Here is a 21,927-nt window from a genome sequence, read left to right as displayed (position 1 = left end):
AATGATTTATCAATTTTATAAGTATGTGAGCATTTTTAACTACCATTTATGGGACACAAGGTTTTGCCTTCATGAAATTCAACATCTATGTAGTATGAGTATACACATTATAAAAATTATGCCTTTATTTATCTGTCTACTTAACATATACACCAAAGTGCTGAATTAATCATTAAAATAAAGTATGACTTACGGTAGCTGTTTTAAAACAGATTTTAAAATATGTAACAGTGAATAAAAATAATAATAAAATGCTCTATTGACTTCGAGAGAAAGCACTGCATTTTATTCTTCTTTGAATTTTCTAGAGCAATTAGCCTTGCCTTATACATAGGAGATGCTCAATAAACATATGGCGGATTTTTTTTTTAACCATATAGACACAGAAGGGCATGTAACATGAATTATGGAATAAAGAGAAACACAAGAGAGGGAGAGGAAATGGTAAGAAGCCTGTTTCACAGTGATTTCTCATTAATGAGGATGCTACTCCTCTACTGACTACTTAGCAGGGGACCATCTGATCCGCTCTCTGCAGTCAGCTTATTGATTGTGTGGGTCAATGTAATCTGATGCATAAAGAACCAAGAGAGTAGAAGGTAGCATTTTCCTAGATAAATGGTAAGAAGCAGCTAGTTTACATTTTCATGCCCTGAGGCTCAGTGGCTCCCACAAAAAGTTGAATTAAAACTGACAATTCTTTATCAGTAGATCTGACCTAGTGAAAGACTGGATTTAAAAACAAAACCCTGAAGACATATTAAAGATAGAATCTGTATGGGCTTGAAGCAAAAAGCCTTTCCTTTTCTATTTAGACTATCTGTGTTGAACACGTACATATCAAGGTCTACTTATAGCCATTTAGACTATGGTGGCCCTTGATTTCTGTCTTCCTAGACATGTGCTCTGTGTGGTCAGATGCTCAGTTGTGTCTGACTCTTTGCAACGCTATCCATGGACTGCCTACCAAGCTCCTCTGTCCATGGGATTTTCCTAGCAACAATGCTGGAGTGGGTTGCCCTTTCCTCCTCCAGGGATCTTCTCGACCCAGGGATCAGCCCATGCCTCCTGTGGCGCCTGCATTGCAGACAGGTTCTTTTCTGCTGAGCCACTTGGATAGACCATCTTCTTAGATGATGGGTCCTGCCCCAGGGCCACAGATGCAAGGCCTTGCACCAAGGCCACAGAAGCAGAGCCCAGAACCAAGGTCACCTCCAAAGCTGACTAAGCCCCTTTGTAACTGTTACCAAAAGCCCCCTGGTAATCACTAACAAGCTCCCTGACTCCCAGTTAGGCAAAGACGCCCACTCCAGTAAACACACTATAGCACCCCAACCAATCACCTAATGCAAACCATCCAGCAGGAATTTCCTTTGTCTTGAGGCTATAAAAGCTGGCTATTAACTCATAAAAATGGTTGACTCTCCCAGGCCTGTCAGGAGGTGTTGGCCCACTGCACTCGCAGTGCCCACTTTCTCTCTGCTGTTTTTTCTTAACAAACTTCCTCCTTTCTGAAATGGTCTATGTCTGGAAATTATTTTCCAACCTGCACTTGGACTGCCTCAACACTAGATACCTAATACCTAACCATTTTCTTGCTAGTCAGTGGCCACGCTAAATGCAAGTCAAAATGATTAGCTCTCAGAAAATACCAACAATGAAACAATATCCTCTAGGCAAAACTTCCAAACCAACTGACTAACAAACAAACCCGCAGAAAAACAAACCCCAAATGCAAATACTTAATCCACAAAACAAATAAAAAGCATGATTGAAGAGAATACAACTACTGGATAAAAAAGAAGCTTGTGTTAAATGCCAGCTATAGTATTTCCAGCAGAGTTGCCAACATCAATTCAGTGCTCACAAATTGCTAGTTTTTTTTTCTTTCACCCCAGGAGAGAATGTTCAGTGTTACCTGCCAGAGAGGATCTCTTTGCTCAGGGAAGAGCTCAAAGTACTTGTGCGCTAGTTGCACCGGAGGCAGAGTTTGCAATTTCAGGTTGGTCCAGCTCTGAACGAAGTTGGCCAGGTTCACAAAGGTGTACAGCCCTAGGCGGTCATTCCCATAGTTTGACAAATGGGTCATGAAAATGCTGATCTGAAAAATAAAAGTGACAGAAATATCATAAGCATATGCTAAAAAGTGGCACGGAAGCTCGAAGAAGAACTTCACCTAAACGTGGAATTTTATGAGACGTACAATTATCATTTTAGGTGGCGTTAGGGACTGAATTGTAGTCCCGCCCTCCACATTCACACGTTGAAATTGTAACTCCCAATGTGAGTGTATTCAGAGGTAGGTTCTTTAGGGAGGTAATTCAGCTTAAATGAAGTCATAAGGATCCTAACTTGATGGTTTGGTTGCCTTATAAGAAAACAGATACCACAGTGCATTCCTCCACTCTCTCTCCTTTTCTCTCTGGCTCTCCCTTTCTCTCCCTCCCTTCTGCAATGCACAGAGGAGAGGCCAATTGGGAACATAGCCAGAAAATGGCTGTCTTTAAGTCAGGAAGAAACTGAATTTTCTGGCATCTCCATCATGGACTTGTAACCTCAAAAACTGATAAAATAAATGTATGTTGTTTAAACCACCCAGTCTGTGATGTCTTGTTATGGCAGTTTGCAAAGACTAATACTGGTAGAAAGTCACACATCTGATTTCTATTTCAAAGTCACTCTTAAACTCACTCTAAGAATAAAAATTGAAATTGGGATAGGCCAACCTCATTGTTCATTAAAAGTATAGCGTTACTTTACATATTAGCTTTTTCCCCATTGTGGAATCAACATTATCAAATTCAATAATCTAATAATTTCCAGACTAGCAAAGAACCAGAATCATACCAGTTTTAAAATTAAACAGTTGTTTCAGAACTTTTAGTCTATGTATGTATATGGGTTGAAATGAAATCAAACTTAAGAAAACTTGTCTTTTTGCGGTCTAATGAGGAATTTTTACTGCAATAAGGAAACTGTTAATGTTTGCACAGCCACTGATTGCCTTTAGCCAACTACTCTTCCACATTTATTACTTTTTTATAACTTTTCCTTCCTCAGGATTAACTTTAAATATATTGTAGAATTGGGTATTGTGGATCAGAGTCTAGGAAAAAGTAAAAATCTAGATTGATTGCTCTTGAGAGAGCAACAAAAATTTGAATGTGATTAAAAATATAATCTTATATACAACTCATCAAGGATTGCAGCTGGAATGAAAAAAATAATACCAAATAAAAGAGAACTTGCATAATCTTGGTCTAAACTGAGGAAATTACAAATGCAACTCATTAAAAAGGGAGCTCAACATTTTCTACCATAGACAATGCTTGTACTTGTTCCTCAACCTCATATACACATATAAGCATTTTAAAAATACATTTTATTATTTACTATTTACATATATATATTGGAACAACTAATACAATTATTTCATTAACTTCATGAGAAAAGTAAGAGTAATATCATGTAAGGAAGACATCTTTCACCTTAAAAATAGTAGAGCTTTATCGGGTTACTATCTAAAATATGAGTTACTATCTAACTCAATGAAACTATGAGCCATGCCACGTGGGACCACCCAAGACTGACGGGTCATGGTGGAGAGGTCTGATAAAATGTGGTCCACTGGAGAAGGGAATGGCAAACCACTTCAGCATTCTTTCCTTGAGAACCCCATGAACAGTATGCGAGGCAAAAAGGTGACACTGTAAGATGAACTCCCCAGGTTGGTAGGTGCCAATATGCCATTGGAGAAACAGCTCCAGAAAGAATTAAGAGGCTGAGCCAAAGCCAAAGCCAAGCCTAGTTGTGGATGTGACTGATGATGGAAGTAAAGTCTGATGCTGTAAAGAACAATATTGCATAGGAACCCGGAATATTATGTCCATGAATCAAGGCAAATTGGAAGTGGTCAAACAGGAGATGGTAAGAGTGAACATCAACATTTCAGGAATCAGTGAATTAAAATTAACCAAAATGGGTGAATTTAATTCAGATGATCATTATATTTACTACTGTGGACAAGAATCCCTTAGAAGAAATGGATTAGCCCTCATAGTCAACAAAAGAGTCCAAAATGCAGTACTTGGGTGCAATCTCAAAAACAACAGAATGATCTCTGTTTGTTTCCAAGGCAAACCATTCAGTATCATAGTAATCCATGTCTATGCCCCAATCACTAATGCCAAAGAAGTTGAAGTTGAATGGTTCAGTGAAGACCTACAAGACTTTCTAGAATTAACACCAAAAAAGATGTCCTTTTCAACTGATATTAAGAAGCGGTGGCAAGAATACACAGAAGAACTATACAAAAAATATCTTCATGACCAAGATAACCATGATGGTGTGATCACTCAGCTAGAGCCAGACATCCTGGAATGTGAAATCTAATGGGCCTTAGGAAGGTCACTACAAACAAAGCTAGTGGAGGGGATGGAATTCCAGTTGAGCTATTTCAAATTCTAAGAGATGATGCTGTTACACTCAATATGCCAGAAAATTTGCACTCAAAAGATAAAGTGTCGCACTCATTGTGCCAGCAAATTTGGAAAACTCAGCAGTGGCCACAGGACTGGAAAAGGTCAGTTTTCATTCCAATCCTAAAGAAAGGCAATGCCAAAAATTGTTCAAAGTACCGCACAATTGCACTCATCCCACACACTAGCAAAATAATGCTCAAAATTCTCCAAGCTAGACTTCAACACTACATGAACTGAGAGCTTCCAGATGTTTGAGCTGTATTTACAAAAGGCAGAGGAATCAGAGATCAAATTGCCAACATTTGTTGCATCATAGAAAAACCAAGATAATTCCAGAAAATCATCTACTTCTGCTTCACTGACTATGTCATAGCCTTTGACTGTCTAGATCACAACAAACTGTGGAAAATTCTTCAAGAGATGAGAATACCAGACCACATTACCTGCCTCCTGAGAAATCTGTATTCAGGTCAAGAAGCAACAGTTAGAACAGGACATGGAACAATAGACTGGCTCCAAATTGAAAAAGGAGAATGTCAAACCCGTGTATTGTCACCTTGCTTATTTAGCTTATATGCAGAGTACATCATGCGAAATGCTGGGCCTGATGAAGCACAAGCTGGAATCAAGATTGCCGGGAGAAATATCAATAACCTGAGAAATGCAGATGACACCACCCTTATGGCAGAAAGCAAAGAAGAACTAAAGTGCCTCTTGAAAATGAACGAGGAAAGTAAAAAAGCTGGCTTGAAACTCAGCATTCAAAAAACTAAGATCATAGCATCTAGTCCCATCACTTCATGGTAAACAGATTGGAAAACAATGGAAACAGTGAGTGACTTTACATTTTTGGGGTCCAAAATCATTGCAGGTAATGACTGCAGCCATGAAATTAAAAGGTGCTTACTCCTTGGAAGAAAAGCTATGACCAACCTGGACAGCATATTAAAAAAGCAGAGATATTACTTTGCTGACAAAGGTCCATCTAGTTGAAGCTATGATTTTTCCAGTAGTCATGTATGGATGTGAGAGTTGGACCATAAAGAAAGCTGAGTACTAAAGAATTAAAGCTTTTGAACTGCGGTGTTGGGAAGACTCTTTAGAGTCCCTTGGACAGCAAGGAGATCCAACTAGTCAATTCTAAAGGAAATCAGTCCTGAATATACTTTGGAAGGACTGATGTTGATGCTGAAGCTCCAATAGTTTGGCACCTGATGCAAAGAGCTGACTTGTTAGAAAGACCCTGATGCTGGGAAAGATTGAAGGTAAACAGAGAAAGGGACTATAGAAGATGAGATGGTTGGTTGGCATCGCCGGCTTGATGAACATGAGTTTGAGCAAGCTCTGGGAGTTGATGGACAGTGAAGTCTGGCATGCTGCAGTCCATGAGGTCACAAAGAGTTGGACACAACTGCATGTGTGAACTGAACTGACTGATCTAAAGTATATCAAGAATTCACACAACAACAACAACAAAACACCACAAAAGTCCTAACAACCCACTAAAAAAATGGACAGCGGGTCTAAATAGACACGTTTTTTGGAGGAAGACTTATAGATAGCCAAGAAGCACACGAAAGAATGCTTTACATCATTATTAGGGACACGCAAATAAAACCACAGGAAGATGTCATCTCAAACCTTTCAGAATGACTATTATAAAAAAAATACAATAAATAACAAGTGTTGGATAGGATGTGGAGAAAAGGGAATCCTCATGCTCTATTGCTAGGAATGTAAATTGGTGCAGCTACTGTGAGAAACAGTATGGAGGTTCTTCAAAAAATTAAAAAGATAACTACCATAATCCAGCAATTCTACTCTGGGGTATGTATATGAAGAAAATGAAAGCACAAGTTAGAAAAGATACATGCATACCTATCTTTTTTGCCGTATTATCTGTAATAGCCAAGATATGGAAGCAACCTGAATGCCGATCACTAGATGAATGGATGAAGATGCTATATATATATATGTATATATATGGGAACACATATATATTATGGAATATTACTTAGCCATAAAAGGAATGAAATCTTGCCATTTGTGATATGGATAGACTTAGAGGGTATTATATTGACTGAAACAAGTCAGACAGAGAAAGACACATGCTGTATGATGTCACTTACAAGTGGAATCTAAAACACAAAACAAATGAACAAACAGAACAAAACAGAAACAAGAGTTACAGACACACAAAACACACAGGAGGTTGCCAGAGATAAGGGGGCTCAGGGCAGGAGAGAAATAAGTGAGGGAGATTAGAAGGTACAAACTTCTAGCTTCAAAATCAATGACTCATGGGTATGAAATGTGCAGTGTGGGGAATATAGCCAATAAATATGTAATACCTTTGTATGGTGGTAGATGGTAGCTAGACATATTGCGGTGGTCATTTAAAAATGTATAGAAATAATGAATCACTATGTTGTGTACCAGAAACCAAGATAGTGTGGTACATCAATTGTATGTCAAAAACAAACAAACAAATATAAAGTCTCATGGAAAAAGAGATCAGATTTGCGGCAACCAGAGGTGAGGGGGTGGGAAGAGGGAGGAGGGATTGGATGAAGGTAGTCAAAAGGTATAAACTTCCAGTTACAAGATCAATAACTACAAAGGATATAACGTACATCGTGATAAATACAATTAACACTTCTGTATATTATGCATGAAACTTGTAAACAGAGTAAATTCTAAGTTCTCATCATGAGGAGAAAATATTTCTTTTCTAATTTAATTTTGTATCTATATAAAATAATGGATAGTCACTAAAATTATTGTGGTAATCATTTCATAATGTATGTAAAGTCAAGTGATTGTGCTATACACCTTGAACTTAAACAATGCAGTACGGCAATCATATCTCAATAAAACTAGAAAAAAATAGAGCTTTAGCTTGCACAAGAATTAAGAAAAAAGCACTCTGGTAAGGTAGTATAAGCTGTAAGTTAAAGGTATCAGATTCAAGGAATGTCCTTTACTAAAAGGCTGAAAAGGATCTTCTGAGGACAGCCCACTAAGCTGGTTGAAGATACTCCTCACCATGGCTGAAGGTGGGGAGGAGAGTGGGAGAACTTGGACTATTCCCCTCAAAATCCTGAATTACATAAAATATCACCAAGTATATAGCACTTACTATGTGTTAGGCATAACTCTAAGCCCTTTGCATGTATGAAATGATTAAGTCCTCACCACAGTCTTATAAAGCAGGTATGGTTATTGTCCCCTTCAACAGATGAAGAAACTGAGGCATAGTTAAATAATTTGTTCAGGTCCCACATTCAATGGCAGAGCAGAATTTAAAACCTAGGCAAAGCTGATATATGATATACCCCAAACCTTCACCTAAACAGTTTCATGCATAGAGTTTGACATCCATCATTGCTTTACTTTTGCCTTTTTGAAAATAGAAGACCAAGGATATGAATACTTCTATAGAAGAAAGTAGAAAATCTAGGTATTATCTTGGCAACATAAAGATTTTCTTTTTTAACTCAGAATGACAGAACATAAATTATTTTTGGACTCACATGATTATTTTGAAGGCAACAACTTATAGTATTTGAAAATAATTTTACAGATAGGCTACAAATTTATCTTTGAAGGCAGTATCACACCTATCATATTTCCAGTCAATTTCCACCTGCCCCCCACCCAGCCCGCAGGGTGTATTCAAAGCTTTTTATTTTAAAGGTCAAAGGAGAGAAAAACCATTTTAAAGAATATTCTTTACAAAGCTTGTTTAGATAGAAATTTAAATTAAATCCCTCAAATGTTAGTTGATACAATGATCTCGAGATTCATGCAGAATCATTTGAACAGATACAGGGTCTTTACATTGGTCAAACTCTCTCTCACATTTAAGCTCAATTTTTTTTTTTTTTTCCCAAATAGAAAGTGCCCTCTTGGCAGGACTTAATTATAGACTTTTTAGAACATAACATAGTATCACTAGTTGATAACCATATAATTGCAATTGCTGTCATGAAAACGTCTTTGTAATCACCACAAAATAACATGCATTTGATCCCAATAAGTGTACATTTATCTCATGTCACTACTGTAATTAAGAAATAAGACAGTATAAGTAGAATTCTCCAGGATAATTATAGTTCCTCAGGACTGAAATTATTATGAAAAACCAGGCAGGCTGCAGGCAAATGTCTGAAGAAATATTATAAGGTCCTAGAAATCTACCACCTGCCCTCTAGCACTGTTATTTTAAGATAGAATTTTAAGGCACCTATCATTGTCTAAAATCTGATGAAATCATAAATAAAAAATACTACTTGGAGAATATGGTAAAAATTATTTTTATATCATGAGCAGATATATACTATAGAGTGGGCATTGCCATAATGCTCTTAAAAGATTTTGCGGCCTACTAATTTTGTCGTTTATCGAGAACTTCCTTAGGAGAACAAGTTGTGCTTTCTGAAGGAAGTAAAACACGGATGCAAGGCAAATGGAAAATCCACATTTAGAAGAAAGCAGTCTGCAGACATTGTGTGGTTCTAAGCTGAGGCACACCTCTGCATTTAAACGTCCCATTGCTGAGAAAAAAGGCGAGCAACCTGGCCACAACAAGCAATAGCTGTGTACCGGGCAGCATGCGTACATGTTTTACTGGTCAGAAATAAATTAGTGCTGGTACGTGGTCAATTGACTGCACTTTAAGAAGAAAAATTCTGTAAGTACAGCTTAACTGTGCATATATGAGTTGCTAAAAGTGCCTATTGTGCAGACAGAACATTTTAGTTTTAGGATTTCTGGCCACATGTCTTGTTTATTTAAAAAAAAACAAACAACTACTCAGAGCATGGAGGAAGAGTAAGACAAATTAAGACTGGATGTTGTTAGAAGCATAAATAAGGAAAGTCAAAAGAAATGCAGTATAAAATAGCTGTAAATAATTTTTTACAGACATATTTCTACTATTTTTTACACAATATATGTTCACCACAGGCTTCCCTGATGGTTCAGTGGTAAAGAATCTGCCTGCCAATGCAGGGGATGTGAGTTTGATCCCTGGGTCAGGAAGATCCCCTGGAGAAGAAGATGGCAATGCACTCCAGTATTTTTGCCTGGGAAATCCCATGGACAGAGCAGCCTGGAGGGCTATAGTCCATGGGGAGTCGAACATGACTTTGCAACTAAACAATATGTTCCTCCACTTATCCAGTGCTTTTATTCTGATTGTTATTTCCTTAAGGATATAGTAAAACTGCTTTTGCCCAATACTTCCCAAAGCATCATCTAGAAAAGGTACGACTGTGATACATGCTGCAAATGGTTTACAAATGCAAACCCACTGGATCTGGAAATACTGCAGCTCAGAGATTTGCATGGATTCAGACAAGCAGTGCTTTATCTTTCATAGATATCATGTTCAATGGATGAGTTTAAGAATAAGATATCCAATGTTAATGTCAGTAGGCCCCCTGTTGGCAAGTCTTCCTGGTCTCTGAGGCCAGGCTTCTGTCACCACGCTGGCCTCTGGGCTGCCTCCCCCTTGTCATTGTCTCTGAGACGTATGTCTCTCCCTCACTCTCCACACTCTCAACTCTATCATAACCAAAAACATGAAGGAAATCTAAATTCTTCCTTTAATCTGTCATAAAAATTAAAATCAAGCTGGAAGGTACTCTCATAGTCTAATTATTCATTAAAAAGATAAAACAGAGTTTCTCGATGTCAGGTGCAATACACACTCACCAAATTTAAGAAAATCATGACCTGCGGAATAATCCATTGAAGGCAGTATCTACTGTTCAAAGAAAGAGGAGGTTTTAAATAAAGTGATGTATAAATGTTGGTAACAGGGAATTGGATAAAAATAATGGGACTCTAAAGAATAACCTTTCTTTTCATCACGCACGTGCTCAGTTGTGTCTGATTCTGTGACCATCTGAACTGTAACCCCTGGGGTTCTCTTTCCATGGGATTTCCCAGGCAAGAATACTGAAGGGGGCTGTCATTTCCTCCTCCAGGGGATCTTACCCTGAATCCAGGGATCGAATCTGTGTCTCCTGAATTGCAGGTGAATTCTTCCCCTGCTGAGCCATGGGAAGGCTAATTTTTAAATGGATGAAAGCACAGCCTGTTGCAGTGACAAACAAAATATTATTCTGTAAATATGGGCAAGTGACTGCTCTTCTGAGTCTTTAGCTCCAAGTCATGCAATTGTTTTGTATACCATTTTATTTTGCCTGTCTTATTAAGTAGAGAGGATAAGGGAAAAAAAAGAGAGGGGGAAGGCTTTATTTTATCCAGAAAATGAAGCATCAACCTTCTCTAAATTGAGCAAAAATATTTTCAGACTGCCAATACCAGAACAGTTTTCTGGCTTTTCCTACTTGTATGACAAACACAATGGCACCGTAAATTGTATGGATGCTAATATCCATAACCAGAAAATCAAGTGTAGTCGCTTAAATTGGAATTTAAAATCATTTTTACAGCATATATTCTTATTTAAAGTACTCTTGAAATATTTGGATATCAATTCTGTGCCTTATAGTGCCTCTAAAAATGCAATCGTTCACAGAGTTGTCAGATACCTGGTTCATAGGAAAAGCACAGTATTATAACAAATACAGGAAGATACAATAACTTCGCAGAGCAAGAAGAAATGTACCCTGTTTTAAGGCAGCTAGCCCTGTCTTCATGCCACAGCACAGATAAACATTAAATATTAGCAGTTAGTTTCCATTTTTGCCTCTGTGGCCCTGTCAGTGTGCTGCTCTCCAGAAAGAGTTCATTGTGTTTAAAAATATGTCCATTAGGTTGTTAAATAATTGATTAGGCTTTTAGTTCTCATAAAATGTGAAGATAGATGGAATATAGGGGAAGGCATCTCTGATGGTTCCTCTGATGGTCTTTGGCATTGTACTCATATATTTCCTATAAAAGGAGATCTTATGTCTTTTTGTTCTGAACATAGGCTGGAACCAAGAGATACTAAGAATTAAACTATGCTTAACATTGCCAAGTTTTAAGCACTCATTACCAAGTTTTAAGCACTATACCAACATTACCAGCTTTAAGCACTTATGACATAATTCTTGTATTATAATTAGAGGCACCCCAATACTACCTTTTCAGTCCTGGGCAACTAATTACTTGGTATATGCATATGTCTGTGTTTTCAGATGCCAAAAGTAAGGAACATTTGCCCAAATCTAACACAGTTATATTACTCTGGCACTCAGTCTAAAAGCCCATCATTAGCTTGGAATTCACTATTGAATTATACCACTTTATTTTTTTTTAAGTATCATATATTGAAATTTGATCAATGATTGATTTTTTTAACACATGATGCTGTTGAATCATAGTATTAATTTATTTATATAACTTTGCCATGGGGCTTGATGTTCATTTTTGTTGTATTGATTAAGTACTAAGAACTCACCCTGTTTTAGAGAAAAGGTTCATGAAGATTAAAGGGTTTGAATGTTCTCTCTGAGATTATAGATGGAATCCCAGCAAATCATTGCTCAAAGTTGGGTATGTGAATTCACAATCAGTGCTCACACCCAAGGTTCTGCCAGAGACTTTGGAAACAAGTTTATCTGCTTTTTCTCCTTCTATCATTTTAATTATCTGGTAGATTTTATTTGTAACAACATTAGGTCAAAACTAACATTTCTTTGTAAACTTTTCCTAGAATTGATCCAACATAAAATTTGATTTATGTATTAAATGTTCTTACAAGTGAAAGAAATAGGTCACTACTTCAATATTTATATCACTATTGTATCACATATACAATTTCAACTGATTATTGACTCTGAACATTTCAAAATAATACACAGTGAAGACAGAAATTGCTATTTCATATGGAAAGATTAGCATATTTCTTAATAGAAATATGTTCTAGAAATTGAATCATAACTCCAAACTTTCAATATTAAAGAAACATTGATTTCAAAAGACCATTCAGAATGTCTTTCTCTAAAACTGGTTTTAGAAGGAGAAAGAAAAAGAGGACAAGAGCAAGAAGAAAGGAACAAAGAAAGGAAAGAAGGGAGGGAGGGCGGAAGGAAGGAAGACGGCAGGATGGCAGGAAGGAAGAGCGTAAGAGGAAGAAAGAGAAGCAAAGAAAGGTCCAGAGTCAAGCATATTTCACCATCTCTAGGGCAGATGGACAGGAAAAATGCAGGAATGATTTAGTTCACGTCTTTAAATCTCTACTGAGTACACTCCAGCTATTGATTCAACCACTCAGCCTGCTTCTCTAAGCAGAGGGAGCTCTTTCGTTCCCTGTGACTTTCAGTGTGGTTTCATGTAAGATGAGCGTCGCCACAGGCGTTTATAATTAATTACTGCTCTCAGCTGATGCTTTAACATCCCACACCCTTGACTGTTATAATATGGAAGACTTTTTCTGGGTTTTTATGTAAAAAACTAAACCTTTGTTTTTAATTTGGAGCAGGCTTGATGAAGAAAATAATGCTAATCAAGCAGTTTTTTTTTTTAAAGAAATAATAATTAACAGATTATCCTGGGAGTCTTTATGGCCTAAGCCAGAAAACATAAAGAATTTTGGGTTGCTGTTATAATTCACATCAGTTTGGTTTGCACACAGTGGGACAGTACCAATATGAAATATGGAACCAAAATTCCTGGGTTTAAGGACTGTCTCTGCCCTACCATATAGATTAATATCTCTGAATCTCAGAATTTTCTACTATAAATGGAAACAATAAATTACAGTTTTATAAAATGTATTACCATTATGCATATTCAATTAAGGTAACTATGGAGTAGTTAACATATCAAATATAGTTTTTAATTAGTTGATATACATCTCAGAGGTAATATCTTTTGTAAGCAAAGTTGGTGTTTCTTTGATTTGCTGAAATAACTGCATATATCATGCTTATGGCAGTTACTGTGATTTCTAGTCAAAGCAGAAAATGTTGGATATATTTACACCAGAGTAAAAATCACTGTTTGATGTCCAACATATGAAGCACTTTTGTAGTCTTCATGCAATTTCTTAATAAATGTAAGTTTTATCCCCCAGAATCACTTCTGACAGCTGCAGTTAAGATTCAATATAGCACAAGATTGTTAAATGTAATCTTTTGTTTTATTTCACAAAGTGCAATGAGATTTCATAGACAGACAGTACTCGAGGGAAGTAATGCCGGGAGTTGATGTCTGCTTTGCTCCACCTTTACGTACCTAAATCAGAGTACCCCTAGACCTCTACTCTTGTCCTTCAAGGCAGTCACCACTTGACATTATGTATCTGTTTGGTTGCTTCTTGCTCCCTCACTCCCATTTTAAATGTAAGCTCTCTGAGTTCATACACGCTACTCTGGGTTTGCAAGATGTCAGGGAATACTAGGTGCACAACAAATATTTATTGAATAAACAAACAAGTCCTTGGTATGTCATACACTACTTTTGCTAGTAGAAAATGTGAAATAACTTCATTGCTTTCCAATTATTCCCCATATTCTCCAAACGTGAGGGGAAACACAAAACACCCTATCCTAAATCCCTGAAAACAGCTGGGATTTAATAGGAGATAATGAATTGCTAAATTACATTTTTTATTTGTTCCATTTCCATTTATCAGCCTAATGCAACAGAAGTTCCATTCTGCATCTGCTTATTTACCAGTGTCCCAGTTTTTCAGTCATAATATTTGGTTAGTGAGTTATTAACAAATCAGAACTATTTTGATTCAAGACCAACTAGAGTGTAAACACTGATCTTCCTAAATGAAGAAGTTGGGCTGTGACTTCGTCAAAGCCGCTGGGAAGAGCGCAGCTGTCCTAACAGAGAACAGCGGGCGTCGGCTCTATTTCAGTGAGCAGGAGCTGTACTCTCCATTTTTCTTGTGCATTAATAGAGGCCTAAGTCATTAAAAGGCAACACATGCTCACAACCATATCGCTATTGAATATATTTGTGTTTTGTCTTGCTTTAATAGTCAAGTCAGAATCCAGGTTTTAGATGTTGCTGTAATTGCCTTTTAGCGTGCCTTGATTCTGAACGAAGACGTACCATTTTTACATGAAGGGAGACAAACAACCGACACTGCTTCCCATCTGAGCTACTTAGCATTACTCTCTTTTCAAAAGATCGAATCTCCTTTCTAGCCATGCTTCAATAATGCTATGTAAAAGTCATGGAAGTACAAATTCATAACCCCAGGAATAATCATGGCCAGTTCAGCCCTTGGGAGGAGGAAACATGTCTTTTAGTGATCAGTGTAAGCTGCGCTAATAGCCTCAGAGTTCAACAGTTTTCAAGGGGGAAAAGAAAGAATTTTTATTTCTTCAGTCAACCAATTGATTATTTATTTATTTATTAAATATTTATTAATATTTTGATTTATTAAATATTAATTGCCTACTAAGTGTCAGTCAATTAGGGACTGGAGATACAATTATTAATAAACTATAAATAGTTTTTGCCTAGAAGAGTTGAGGGTTAAGTGGCGATATAGTAAAGAACATAGCAGATTATAATACAATGTGATGTAGCAATTCCCTACTCTGTGACGTCACACAGATGCAGGGAGCTGGGCACTGATCTAAGACTTGTAGAAGGGGTCTTCCTTGGCTGTGCAGTGGTGACTTCACCTTCCAACGTAGGGGGTGCAGGTTCAATCCCTGAAACTTAAAACAGAAGCAATATTGTAACAAATTAAAAAAAAAAGTGGTTCACATAAAAAAAAAAAAAGAAGAAAACTTAAAGAAGGATTTTAGAAAATTAAAAAAAAAAAGAAGCTTGGAGTTAAAAATCTGAAAAGTGATGAGTTAGGACCACTTCATGTAAGAGAATGGGTTTCGGTAGGAGTGGGTGACGAGACCCACGTGCCAGCAGAAAGAAACGTGTGTGTGACAGCTGGTGAAAGTTTACATTCAAGAAACTAAAAATGCAGTGTAGCCCATGCAAGGTAGCGAGAGAAAGGAAAAGACCAGTCCATACAGATCTTTTAAGTTCTTGAAGGGTTTGAGTTTCAACTCCAAGAATGATGGAGAAACACTGACAAATTTTGAACAGGGGTGAAGTATAGTCAGATACGCATTTTAGGAAATATATCCTGACTTTCTTTTGAAAAGGGGTGAAGATTGGAGGTCAGAAGCCATTGAGGAGGTTTTCTCTAGTCAAATGATTGAGAGATAATGATGACCTGGCCAGTAGCCATGGGAAATGATACAAATTATGGTGTTAAGATAATCAGTCTTGAGGAGTGATGTCAGCAATGTGAATGAATATGTCCCTCATTTATGTCTCACCTTCAAACAATAACAATTTGACATACATTCATGGACCACCTGACTTAAAGAACTGACTCATTGGAAAAGATCCTAATGTTGGGAGAGATCAAAGGCAAAAGAAAAAGGGGGCGGCAGAGGATAAGATGGTAAAATAGCATCACTGACTCAATGTACATGAATCCGAGCAAACTCTGGGAGACAGAGAAGGACAGAGAGGCCTGGTGCACTGCAGGCTGTGGGGCTGCGAAGACGACTGAGTGACTAAACAACGGCAACAAAAGCAATGACCAATGACAATGAGAAAGCTGTGGGATCCAGGCCCATCTCCAAGGGAACTGTAGGGAGTCTATCCCACCTGTGGGTAGGGTAATGGGTATACAGACTTTGGTCCCCGCTGTGACCCCTACAGTGGCCTATGAACTGAGTCCAGCTCCTCTTGGATTCAGTTCAGGGGTCCCCAGAGAACACCATCTTGGACAATCACCCACGGAAGATAGAGCCCTTGAGGAAGTCCAGATTCCAGTGGAAGAGAAAAAGAGTTTGGATGCACTGGAGAGGATCAAAGAGTTCAAGTTTACTCCATATCACCTTTCCCCCAGGACAGCACAGTTCACTGCCAAGACACATTTTTCTCAAGCCACGATTTCTCCTGAGAGGGCAAGTGAAAGCTTGTGAGGGAACACCCAGTTTCCCAAGTTGTGCAGGATGCTCCCAAAGAGTCCTCATGTCTTCCAACCCATCCAGAGTCCTGAGTCATGAGCTGAATGACTGGTGGATGGGAACAAGCTGGAAGAGGGGCAGATAACACTTTTGGAGGCATTGAAGGGTTGTAGTTCCTTCAATGAGAACTGCTTCTCATTCCATCAAGAAGCCCATCCAGAAGCCTCTGGGCATGCCTGTCTGCAGATTCCTTCAAGTGGGCCACAGGAAACCTCAGAGCTTTGCACGGCTCACCCACACACACTTTTACCCTGTGAAGGGTCCTCAGTACGTGTTCCCCAGACAGCTAGTGAGCATGTGCAGTAAACCAGGTCAACTCTGCAGGCGGGCTCGCAGTGGTGCTCCTGAGACTAATAGTGAGCACGCACAGGAAAGCAGGCCAACTCTGTAGGCCTCTGAGAGGCTACAAATTTGAGCTTTAGCTCCACCTCGGGGAAAGCAAAAGGGAGAGTCTTGGAGCCCAGCCTAGTTCGTTGCTGGATTCAGAGAAGAAATAAAACTAAGAACTCTCTCAAAAGAGAAGACTGTGAAGCAAACGTATTTATAGAAGAACTGAGAAAGATTCAGAGTTCCTTGCAGGACTGTCAGAAGGTATTTCTCTCCTAAAGTCAGTTACTAAAGACTAGAGGAGGTGATTGTTACTTGAAATGTGAAGGCAGAGATGCAAGATTTTAAGGAATATAAAAAATCAAGAAAACACCAAGTTCAGTTCAGTGTAATCGCTCAGTCATGTCAGACTCTGCACCCCCATGAATCGCAGCATGCCAGGCCGCCCTGTCCATCACCAACTCCCAGAGTCTACACAAACTCATGTCCATTGAGTCGATGATGCCATCTAACCATCTCATCTTCTGTCGTCCCCTTCTCCTCCTGCCTTCAATCTTTCCCAGCATCAAGGTTTTTTCAAGTGAGTCAGCTCTTCGCGTCACGTGGCCAAAGTATTGGAGTTTCAGCTCCAACATCAGTCCTTCCAATAAACACCCAGGACTGATTTCCTTTAGGATGGACTGGTTGGATCTCCTTGCAGTCCAAGGGACCCTCAAGAGTCTTCTCCAACACCACAGTTCAAAAGCATCAATTCTTTGGTGCTCAGCTTTCTTTATAGTCCAACTCTCACATCCATACATGACTACTGGAAAAAACATAGCCTTGACAAGATGGACCTTTGTTGGCAAAGTAATGTTTCTGCTTTTCAATATGCTGTCTAGGTTGGTCATAAATTTCCAAGGAGTAAGCATCTTTTAATTTCATGGCTGGAATCACCATCTGCAGTGATTTTGGAGCTCCCAAAATTAAAGTCAGCCACTGTTTTCACTGTTTCCTCATCTACTTGCCATGAAGTGATGGGACCGGATGCCATGATCTTCGTTTTCTGAATGTTGAGCTTTAAGCCAACTTTTTCACTCTCCTGTTTCACTTTCATCAAGAGGCTCTTTAGCTCTTCTTCACTTTTGCCATTCGGGTGGTGTCATCTGCATTTCTCAGGTTATTGATATTTCTCCCGGCAATCTTGATTCCAGCTTGTGCTTCATCCAGTCCAGAATTTCTCATGATGTACTCTGCATATAAGTTAAATAAGCAGGGTGACAATATACACCCTTGATGTACTCCTTTCCCAATTTGGAACAAGTCTATTGTTTCATGTCCAGTTCTAACTGTTGCTTCCTGTCCTGCATACAGGTTTCTCAAAAGGCAGGTCAGGTGGTCTGGTCTTCCATTTCTTGAAGAGTTTGCTACAGTTTATAGGGATCAACACAGTCAAAAGCTTTGGCATAGTTAATAAAGCAGAAATAGATGTTTCTCTGAAACTCTCTTGCTTTTTCCATGATCCAGCAGATGCCGGCAATTTGATCTCTGGTTCCTCTGCCTTTTCTAAAACGAGCTTGAACATCTGGGAGTTCACAGTTCACATACTGCTGAAGCCTGGCTTGGAGAATTTTGAGCATTACTTTACTAGCGTGTGAGAGGAGTGCAATTGTGCGATACTTTGAGCATTCTTCGGCATTGCCTTTCTTTGGGATTGGAATGAAAACTGACCTTTTCCAGTCCTGTGGCCCCTGCTGAGTTTTCCAAATTTGCTGGCATATTGAGTGCAGCACTTTCTCAGCATCATCTTTTAGGATTTGAAATAGCACAACTAGAATTCCATCACCTCCACTAGCTTTGTTCATAGTGATGCTTCCTAAGGTCCACTTGACTTCACATTCCAAGGTGTCTGGCTCTAGGTGAGTGATCACACCATCGTGATTATCTGGGTCGTTAAGATCTTTTTTTGTACAGTTCCTCTGTGTATTCTTGCCATCTCTTCTTAATATTTTATGCTTCTGTTAGGTCCATACCGTTTCTGTCCTTTATTGAGCCCATCTTTGCTTGTCGAGAAGAGCTACCCCACATCCAAGGTCAGGGGCATCAGCCAAGAGGAGCTACCCCATGTCCAAGAAAACGCCAAAGAATCACAATAATCTTCCCGTAACTAATCCCAAAGATGTGGAGATCATGGAGTATTATTCAGCCATGAGAAAGGAGGACATGCTTTCATTTGAGACACTATAAATGGACTTTGAGAGCCTTCTGCTTAGGGAAATAAGGCAAACAAAGGAAATCAAGTATCATGTGATATCACTTATATCTGGAATCTAAAAGAGCCAAATTCATAGTAACAAGGAGTAAAATGTTGGTTACCAGGGGCTCTGAGATAGGAGAAATGGGGAGATGTTGGTCAAAGTGTATAAATTTCCAGCTATAAGAGGAATAGATTCTGAGGATCTAATGCACAGCATGGTGATTATAGCTAAAAATACTGTATTATATACTCTAGTATATACCCGAAAGTTGCCAAGAGAGTAAACCATAATTACTCTTACTATACACACACCACATGATAATTATTCAAAATCATGATGATAACCTTACTGTGGTAATCATTTTGTGATGTACATGCATCAAATCACCTTGTTGTACATCTTAAACTTACATGATAGTATATGTCAATTATATCTCTATAAAGACAGGAAAAAAAATAATGAATCTCTAATGACCTGTTTGATTATATGTGAAAAGTGAAACAAAGAAGTAATCAAAGATGACATTTAGTTTTCTGGGCTAAGTAACTTGATGGATACTGAAACAATTTTACCGAAAGGAATAAATAGAAGAAGAGATTAAGAGAAACAAAAGCATAAAACAGTGGTCATAGAGAACCAGACAGAGAGTTTAAAGGAAAGCACAGTCTCTTGCTGTGGTTGCTCTGAGGGTCCTGTTGAGATCACATCAATTCATAGAGACTTCAAGCTGTATGATATTCTTTAACATTTTGTCAGTTTTAGATCTGAAGGGAGCAGGCAGTTAAATTATTCCAGAATTGGGAACTTGCTAAATTAATGGGATGGAAACAAAGTGGGACAAGGGATTTCTTAGTAATGATTGGCAGACAGAGACTGACATTATCTCAATGTGCTTTCTATAATTAACCACATATTCAAACTTTAAAGTATATTTTTATACTTTAAACTACTCACCTTATAGCTACAGAACATCATAAGGAATGGGAAGAAAGAATGTGAATACTCTGGTACAAGTCACTTGAACTGCATATGAAGCAGAACAGCATTATTTCAATGTAGTCTCAGATTAGCTGAAAATGTATTTTTCAAAATCTAGAGCCACCACTGAAAATCTTTTAAAATGAGGTATATTTGACACACTAAAGGAGAAAATAAAATCGGGTAATTTAAAATGTTGTTAAAACCAGCAAAGGCCAAAAAAGAAAGGGTAGGGGGCAAGAGGAAATACAGCAAGTAGAATTATAACATGATAGATACTAATCTGACTATCAATAATTGCTCTAACCATAGATATTTTAAATCCATCAATTAAAAGAAAGATATTACAAGAGTGGATTAAAAAACCAAGACTCAACTGTATGCTGTCTACAAGTAACCCACTTTAAATATGACTCAACTAAGTTAAAAGTAAAAGGATGGAGAAGGTTATGTCATGCTGACATGAAACAAAGAAAGTTAGAGTACTACATTTATTTTAGAAAACTTGGCTCCAGAACAGGAAGGCTTTCAAGGATTAAGAGTATACACACTGCCAAAAAGAGACCCCAGACTCTGCACACTCACACATATGCTCTCCATACACTCGTGTGCACTGATGCACATATGCACTCAGATATTAATACATTCCCTTGCACAGCCATATGTAGACACGTATGCACACACATACCATCTTCAAGCTACTGGGGAGACAAGCAGATGCAGCCAACATTGGGAGACAGAAAAAACTTTGGGTTGAAAATCACAATTTTCAACTTAAAATATTTATAATGTTCTTATAACTAAAAGTGGCTAAAGAGTTATGGATTCAGGTTAAGATACTCCTACAGAATCCTCTACCTTGTTGGAAATAGGGTTCAATGTAGCACATATGAGAGTTCTCAAGAAATTTATATAATCATATATTGTCCAATATGGTTCTCTAATAGTTCCTAGTGATATAGTATCTTTAAAATTACCTTATCTATATATTTTAACAGAGGAAATGCTTATATGTATGTTAAAACTTTTTTTAATATGGGTTAAATCTATATACATTTATAATATTGATTTAAATGAACTTTCAAGATGTATTGTTTCTCACTTAAAAGTATCTGTTGTTTGGTTTTTTGGTATTTTTTTTGCCTTTGTTGTTTTTAACTGAAGACAACAAAGGGAAGGATATGAATGGTTCTCTATCTGATGCTGAATGAAGAGTATCATAATAACTCCTCAATTGAAACTCATGATGGACAAACAATATCAAAATACATATTAAGATATTTAAAGAGAGGGGTACTAAAATTTTGACTAATATAAGCCAGGTAGGTAAAATGAGTTTGGTTTGGGGCTGACCCTACTGTGGTGAAAATCATCTCAGTGACTTGTGAGCTTTGTGGTTTTGCAGTGATCACATACAAAGAAAAATTTGTATCTTTCCACTTCACGATTTTTTTAACCTCTGTCTACCATTTTCCTGTTTTCCATTCTCTGTTGGGTATCGATATGACTATGGGTTTCGCTGGCCTCAGTCTTTTTATTAAACTAGCAAAATGTTCTATAATTTCCAAGCTGCCAAAATCTGATCTGCACGCTAGCAGGCTATACTTTTAAATACATGAATAGCATTGTGAACAGAAACATCCCTGTCATGTGTCCACTTCTCAGTACCCAAACAGCTCCATGCGCAGTTATGTGTTACAGTGGTTCTTTGAGATCTGAGTGTTTAACATGTATCATCCTCTGTCAGGCTACCATTACAGACCACAGTCTGCTACTGTAGATTTAACAGTATAATACACTCACTGTTGGACCTCCTGGAACACTTGGATCTGGTAACTCAGTCAACAGCTGCAGTAACACAAAAGGATTGCTGAAACAGAGATTTTTGGATTGACAGAACACTAATTTTAATAATGACAAATTGTCTCTGAATTC

The 21,927-nt window shown here is 38.0% G+C and overlaps 1 protein-coding gene across 2 annotated transcripts in view; it reads right to left on the bottom strand.

Moving 5' to 3' along the window:
- LOC138442293 (bifunctional heparan sulfate N-deacetylase/N-sulfotransferase 4) overlaps window positions 1-21,927 on the bottom strand; it is a 288,177-nt gene that overhangs the window by 43,531 nt on the left and 222,719 nt on the right. For both annotated transcript variants that reach the window (XM_069593406.1, XM_069593407.1), the window contains exon 6: window positions 1,919-2,101. In XM_069593406.1, coding sequence (XP_069449507.1) covers window positions 1,919-2,101 — 183 coding nt within the window. The remainder of the gene's footprint in view (window positions 1-1,918; window positions 2,102-21,927) is intronic.

This window comes from Ovis canadensis, chromosome 6, assembly GCF_042477335.2.
Source record: "Ovis canadensis isolate MfBH-ARS-UI-01 breed Bighorn chromosome 6, ARS-UI_OviCan_v2, whole genome shotgun sequence".
Taxonomy (NCBI): Eukaryota; Metazoa; Chordata; class Mammalia; order Artiodactyla; family Bovidae; genus Ovis; species Ovis canadensis.
The sequence above is the reverse complement of the archived record's forward strand: the minus strand, read 5'-3'. Positions and strand labels throughout refer to the sequence as shown.